The sequence below is a fragment of the Calonectris borealis genome, chromosome 7, assembly GCF_964195595.1.
Source record: "Calonectris borealis chromosome 7, bCalBor7.hap1.2, whole genome shotgun sequence".
Taxonomy (NCBI): Eukaryota; Metazoa; Chordata; class Aves; order Procellariiformes; family Procellariidae; genus Calonectris; species Calonectris borealis.
This window is the reverse complement of record NC_134318.1, coordinates 39,477,374-39,484,684: the sequence shown is the minus strand read 5'-3', so window position 1 is coordinate 39,484,684 and position 7,311 is coordinate 39,477,374. Positions and strand designations below refer to the sequence as shown.

At 42.8% G+C, this 7,311-nt stretch overlaps 1 protein-coding gene across 2 annotated transcripts; it reads left to right on the top strand.

Moving 5' to 3' along the window:
- The first annotated feature begins 1,639 nt into the window (after positions 1–1,639).
- C7H10orf88 (chromosome 7 C10orf88 homolog) lies at positions 1,640–6,945 on the top strand. Of its 2 annotated transcripts, none has more exons than XM_075155238.1 (6): positions 1,640–1,856; positions 2,021–2,224; positions 3,230–3,302; positions 3,896–4,102; positions 4,871–5,221; positions 6,385–6,945. In XM_075155238.1, the coding sequence occupies exons 1-6, from the start codon at positions 1,693–1,695 to the stop codon at positions 6,472–6,474; spliced, it is 1,089 nt and encodes a 362-aa protein (XP_075011339.1). In that variant the 5' UTR covers positions 1,640–1,692; the 3' UTR covers positions 6,475–6,945. The 2 variants fall into 2 exon arrangements, with proteins under 2 accessions (XP_075011339.1, XP_075011338.1); XM_075155237.1 differs by having other exon boundaries at positions 4,871–5,340.
- The last annotated feature ends 366 nt before the right edge of the window (positions 6,946–7,311 follow it).

Below are 7,311 nucleotides of genomic sequence, written 5' to 3'. Positions count from 1 at the left end.
GACTAGATTTCCCGGAGAAACTACTACAGTATCCGAGCAGACACTGTGTACCTGGCTGTTAGCTGCTCCACACACGAGAACGAGAAGAATGAGAACCGTCTGCTCCAAAGGTAAACAACAGAAAAAGCACTCTGATACTTCATCTCTGCTAAGGAAACGGGAAGTAAAATTTAATCCATTAGGCTTGCAAAAAAACTGGTTAGACAGCTTAATGCAAATAAAAAGCAGCATGTTCTTAAACGCTGATTGGAGAAAGAGCACCAACCCATGCTAGGATCAAACTGGTTTATTCTAAAGGACTTTGATACCACAGTGAGATCATATGAGATTAGAAACATAAAGTATTGCTACCAACGGATACAATGTTTAGGATATTTATGCTGGCTATTGTCAGCTCAGTAAAAAACTCTAGCGTAAAATCTACTCTTTGAAATTTCAGCTTGTTCTTTGTTTTCCATTTTTTCATCTTTACTTTAAAAATATCAAAAATACAATGCATATGAACACATGGAAATCCCACAAACACGTGGAAATCCCCAAAACAGGGATTTTACCCAGTCCATTCTATGCTAAAGATAATTCTCCTCACCAAAACTCTGTAATTTTGTGCAGCTCATCGCTCTTCCAGGGTCAGAATAATCTCCCGAGGCGTCGTGCAACCACATTGTCACCCATAGCAGAAAATAAACCTTTCTAAAACTGGATGAATTTGCAGCGCATTTCAGAAGTATCCAGCACATTTAGAAAATCAAAAAGGAGACTGACACAACAGTTTTTATGCTAAAACATTTACATTAATTAACTTTAATTAATTCATTAATTAAAACAGAGCAAATCCATTTTTTCTATTGCTAGTAAATCACATAAAACAATGGCTTAAGTGAAAAAAAAGCAGAGATGCCAACTGCGTTTGTAACATTAGCTTGTATAAAGCCTGTTCAAGTCCATCTTCCTATTTTCACAGACCTAATTAACGCTGCTCAGCCGAGCACCAAGTGGAAGAACTTGATATCTGCCTCCCCTGGGTTTATGTCTGTACCGCAGCGTCAGGAGCAGCTTTCCCCGACTCCAGAAGCTGGGATCCTACTGAAAATTAAATGAACCCAATCTTTTATTTATAGTCTCTCTCCTATGTGGTACACTATTAGCATGCAACTCTGAACAGAGAATTCCGTGGCTCCAAATGTGGCTATTTTATCAAGCTCCGTAGCATTGACATGCTTTCAAGGCTCTTCCATCTCTCCGAGAGCGCTTTATTTTATTAGAAAAAGGACTAATGCTGGCTTTTGCCCACACTGTGGGTGTCATTTCGACGAGACCGCCCACGAGTGGCCGCTCCCCTCCGCGTCAGCCCTTGCTCCCCGTGGGAGGGCGGGAGGCGGGACGTGGAGCGGCCGAAGGGATCTCCTCAGCGCCCTGAGGAGGCCGAGGTGGGGCAGAGCCCGCTGCTCCTGGAAGGCAGGCTCCGGGCCGGGGGAACCGCCCTCTTGCGGCCCCAGGCCGCACCGACCGCTTCCCGCCGCGGGCCCGGCCTGCGGGCGGCACCTCAGGAGGGGTTCCCGCCGCACCACGGGGCGCCGCCCCACCAGCGCATGCGCAGAGCATCCCGCCCCGCCGCCTTGCGCAGGCGCCTTCCGCCTGGCGGCCGCCGGTGACGGTTGGTGACCGCTCGGTTCCGCCCGCCGCGTTGTGATGGCGAGCGGCTGCGCGGCGGAGGAGGAGGCGGCGGCCGACCCGTCCGGCGGCCCGCGGGAGCCGTGCTGTGTGGCGGCGGGGTGCTCCTGGCCCTGCGCGTCGCCGGACGGCCTGGCCCGGGCCGTCTGCCTGCGGCGGGAAGCGGGCGGCGGCGAGGCCAGGTGAGGGCGGCGGCGGCGGAGGGGACCGCGTCGCGCCGCTAGCTCTCCTCAGGCGGCTACGGGAGGCGCGAGCGGGGGCCGGGCTCGGCCTGGGCGGGCGGGCGGGCGGCGGGGCGGGAGCGGGCCTGGCGGGGCAACGCGGCCGTGGCGCTTCCCCCCCGCAGCACCGAGGCCGTCGTCGTGGAGAGGCGGGCGGGCGGCGGGAGCGAGGCGCCCTGCGTGCTGCAGCTGGAGTGCCGGCCTGCCGGCGCCGGGGAGATGGTCTCCGTCGGTATCCTGAGCGAGGCCCGGAACATGGAGGTGTACGTCGGCGAGGAGTACTGCGGGACCGGCCGGGGCGAGAGCCTGGGCGCCGCCCGGCCCCCGGGGTGAGTGGCGGCCTCTGGCCGCGGGGGTGCACGGAGCGGGAGGCGGACGTCGCCCCGAGGGGGGTGTCGGAGGCGGGGGGCGGTGTTTGCTCCTGGGTCCCTAACACCCTCTGGCCTTTCTCTTACTGGCAACGTCGTTCTCTGTGTATCTGTAAGGTGCTCCTACTGGTAAAGTCCTGATGTCTGCACCACGAAAGCCACCCAGTTTGGTCTTTCTTGAAGGTCTGTGTAAAACTGGTGAATGGGCATAGGCACTGCAGTCACCTGGGATAACCCTGGTGTACTCCTCACAGTTACCGGTGGCTGGCACAAATGCTGCCTCTTTGATAAAGATATAAAGCTGCAGTTACCTGTTTGTTCTTTTGTAATTGGTGAAACGTTTAATTCTGTAAGTTATAAAGTGCTACTCTGAAATTCTGTTCTGTAACTACAGAAGGAGTTAGGACAGGCGCAACTGTTCTGTATCGTTTAATCTTTCTGGACAGCAGATCTGCTTGTGTCTTCAGCAGATCTCTTTCAGCTGATCTTTACCAAAAGATCTCTTGTCTCTGTGGTACATAGTCATCTCACACGTTAAGAACAAGAGAGAAAATAAAAAAAAGATATTTGTTTTCCCCTTCAATACTTCCTTCCGTGCTTTGCCAGGGGAATTAAAGCAATGTCTTCTCTTTTGTTTTTAAGTCATTGCATGGCACATCTGCTGCTTAATTAGCTAAATAAAAACAGCCGACTCAGAGCCTCAGGGAAGATGTGTGAATAACGTACTGAACCTCAAAAGCTTCTCTAATAGATAATGTACGTACACATACTAATCCTTTTTTACATACGTATCCGATAAGATTCAATACAAGTTGAATATAAGCATTAAAACTGCTATACCACGTTAGAAATATGTTCCAGTCAGTCTTGTTTCTTATCTAAATATTTACCGATATAGTGTATTTCTGCTAAAGAAAAAAGTACTTTATATAGTAATGTCACAGCTCGTTTATTTTATTTTTCTAGCGAAACTGAAAAGGTTACTTTATACAAAAAGTACCTTAAGTTCGAATGCCCTGCAGCCTCCTGTAGAATTAAGGTAGGGAGTTGAACAGAATTGTTTTATTTTTCTTTGTCTTTTTGATAATTTAATTGACTAAATCGCATTGCTTTTAGTCAAATTATTGTTTTATACACTTAATCACTTCATATAACCACTTAAAAATCTGTTAGATGGTACTTTGTCCTGATAGCAGAGTTCTCCTTTTAAATTTGTATCACAGTTTTCTTTTTATGAAGATATAATATTTATATGAGAAAGATAGTAACCTCTTAGAGGAAAACAACTTCATAAACAAGATAAACTGCAGGTAATCAACAGTCGCTGTGTAATTAGAACTGTTAACTCTGATGCAGTTAAATAACCTTATGAAAATCTGTATGGCCAGTGCTCTTAAGTGCTTAGAAGATCAAGGCCTGATTTGTCTCTGGGTCATGCAGGCACCTCTGTTCCAGTCAGAATTTTCCGAAGAGTAATAGCAAGGAGAAATCGACTTAATTTCCCTGGAAAAGAGTTTAGCATTGGTTTTTCCAAGATTTAAAGAATAATGCATTGTCCCTTACATATAAAGAAAACATCAAACCATTTTTTTTTTCCTAACCAAAATATTTTTTTTCCCCTTCTTGCAATAGCTGCTCTCCATTGGTGAGAAACAAAGAGTACTCATCAGTAAAATAAGTGTACAAGTGAAAACAGTGTCTGCAAAACCAGCAACTGAATTTCCTTCACTAGGCTCAAGGATAGATCTAGACAGAGTGCAAACTATAATGGAATCTATGGGATCTAAGTTGTCTCCAGGTGCTCAGCAACTCATGGACATGGTCCGATGTCAGCAGAAAGTAAGTCATTGTGCTTTCCCATAAACATAAATAGTACTGATCTGTGACCTTACCTTCTGTAACAGTTAAGCATGTTCTAAACTGATTTGGTGAAAAAGACTTTTTTTTTTTTTTTGTAACCCAGACTTCCTGCCATTTTAATCCTGGTTTAGCTATTGCCACCCTTAAATAAGGAGTGCAATGAATAAAGATTGTGTACTAAAGGAATCACTGTGAATACACCAAGTCCAGAGTTAAGAACTCTGTATCATCATCATTTTAAACTTCACTGCCACCTTACTCTCCTTTTGTTCGTTTCTGTTGTCACTGCTTGTCAGGGATGGTGGGCGTGTTCCCTGTAGTGTTTGGGGTGTAGGTAGATGGGCTGGTTTATCTCCTTTATTATTAAAAGCATGTCACCTTCAACTAAAGGGAACATGCTCTTACAGAGCATTTATTTGATTTAGATACTAATCCTGCAGAGTAGGCTATTTCAACAGAATCCTGGATCCATCTGATGGGAATAATGTTCAGTCTTAGGGACATAGCATGATAAAAATGAAGTCAGTAAAACTGTTTTGTTACTTAGAGACTGTTAACACATAATATGTACCGTGAAAATATTTTCCTGTGCTTTTCCCTAAGAATATGATTCAGAACTACTTTTAAAATCTTTACACTGCACTAGTAGAATGCTGAGTTATAAAGTATCTATTTTTGTTATTATTGTAAAATTTCCAGTATATTTAAATTCTTAAATATTAATCGTATTGTTTTTCTTCCCATCAGAACAGTTTACCTCTTGGAGACAAACTTAATTGGATCTTTAGGAAAAATTCAGACTTCGGAGGTGACCACGCGGTAGATGGATTGTGCAGTGCAGCTATTCAGACATCACTAGATCAATCAGCCAGTGAACCTTTGCCTGTTAAAAATCATTTAACAAGTGAAACAGTATATGAAGACTTAAAAATAAGTTGTGATCTGAACACACAGGTACCTGAAAGAGGGAGTACTGCCGATTCTGAAGGACTTACTACCCAGCAAAATACAGTTAACCTCAGAAATGATTTTAAAGTCATGGGATCTTCGCATATGCAGGAACAAGTGAGCGAAACCCCAAATGTAGCTAATCCACAGGTGCTTCTTCCTTTTCTTCAAAACTTATGTAGTCAGGTAAATCATCTTCGGCTAAAAGATGGTGATAGGCATTTTGGTAAAAATGCAGTGACTAAAGAGGAAGGCATTCAGTGTGTTGGGTAAGTTAAGTTTGGTACACTTATTAAACTCGTAGTTTGACTGTATTTATTGACAAGTTCAAAAAACAAAATACATAATGTAAGCATTTTATTCTCATTAACAGCAATAGTGAGTCTTAAAATAGGTGGTTTTGAATGCTGTGTGTGATGAACGTGATTACAATTAATTTTTCAGATGACCTGCTTGAATATAGGAGTTTTTCAGAAGAAATCACAACATCATTTGTTGTTACTAAACTGCTTGTGTCTTTTGCCTCCATTTCACCTTTCATGATTTCAAAAAAAAGTATGGTCCTTCTGCGATTTCAAATATGCTTAGTTTGTGTTTCCTGTCTGTTACTACGTTTTCATTTTGACTACTTCTACCTCCTAAATTCTTATCTCTTCCTTTTTTCACACTATGTGCCACGATCTTTCTGCTTAGTGTATCTTGTCCCACCGATCTTTCCTGTCCCTCCTCATTTGTTGGCATTTACAGTGCAAACTTCACAGTAGTAGTAGTAGTAGTAGTGCACCTAGGTTGATACCTAAGGAACAATAATGGAAATGGTGAGATGTAGGAATGCAGCATAGGAATCAGGGTTCTAATAGAGCCTGAATATCTCCAGCTCCTGGGAAAGTGCAGTATTTTTAAAGAATGCAGACGCAAAAAGAATTGCATAGTTTGTATAACTCTTGAAGCACTTCAGCTGAGAAGAGTAAAGCCTGCCATACTGGCAGAATTTGAACTCTGTATACTGTTGAGTTGTGTGGATTTTGTCATACGTAACTAAGCTGTCTAATGCGTAATTGAGCCTTTGAAAAAAATAAGGTTGAAAGATGACGATATACCCTAGCATGTGTATAAAAAAAAATTCTGAGATTTAAAATGTGGCAGACAAGGCAAGGTATTTTACTTGTGCTAAAAACCTAATACCATCCAAACTTTATTGTCTAATAAATGAGATTTTACATTTGGAAGACGTTCAAGTGCCTAGATTTCTATCATGCCCCTTGTCATTAAGAAATAAGTTATACTTATTCTTATATTTGCTCTTTTCACAGAGTAGAACAACAGCCTATTTGCTCCTATTTGGAAAAGATGATCTCAAAAAATATGGATCTGATGGAGAAAAAACTAACGGACTATATTGATCGCCAAATCCAGGCTCTTCAGACACATATAGATAATAAAATGGTTCTCTTAATGGACTTGGTTCAGAACTCAAAGCCAAACAAAATTTCACAAGCGCACTATGATTCTAACGAGGGGTTCTCTAATGGAGAAAGGTAGATGTATATAGATATAGGACTTCAATGTGAGTACTTGAAGGGCAATTATACTTTACAAAGCTTAGTATTTATGGAGTTATAACTGTAAAGAACCTCAGTGGTGTTGACTTGCATTTTGTTACTGTAGTTCTATCCACTGTTGTACACAGTTGTTAGTTTTATGAAAGATCTTAAGAATGTGTGTTTTTTCCTAAATATAAGAATTTTGTATGCCCTTTGTGGCTTATTTATTTAAAGAGCATTGCTAAAAGCCATATGAAACACAGTTTCCCAGTTTCAGTTTGAACAATGGAGAAGTACTCTAAATAAACTGAGTTACAGCTTGTCTTTTTACCTACGTGTAATCAGTTCACTTTTTGTTGTCTTGATTTTCAATGTGTAACGTGTTACCAGTAGAACAGAATGTGGTTTCCTTGTGGTTTTGGTTTGTTTTAATGGTACCCCCGTTGAAGATGTTTATTACTCCATCTATAAGAGGAAGAGCAGTACTGGCATTGCCTAACTTAGGTCTGTTTAAGGAGTCAGGTTTAGAGAGACGGGCTAACTTGAACCCCAGCCTGGGTTCTTTGAAAGCCTTGCTGGCTGTACAGGCACCTAAGTTAGGAACCTAGGCTCCTGAAGTGATACCTAAAACAAGACTGTCATTATACTTTTCCCCTCCTAAGTTAATTGAGCCATACTGGAACAACTGAAGAATGT

Excerpts from the sequence above, each read along its gene's own strand:
- C7H10orf88 (XM_075155237.1), top strand. The coding sequence starts at position 1,693 with ATGGCGAGCGGCTGCGCGGCGGAGGAGGAGGCGGCGGCCGACCCGTCC. Across the intron at positions 1,857-2,020 it reads GCGGGCGGCGGCGAGGCCAG|CACCGAGGCCGTCGTCGTGG; the intron begins GTGAGGGCGGCG and ends TCCCCCCCGCAG. Across the intron at positions 2,225-3,229 it reads GGCGCCGCCCGGCCCCCGGG|CGAAACTGAAAAGGTTACTT; the intron begins GTGAGTGGCGGC and ends TTATTTTTCTAG.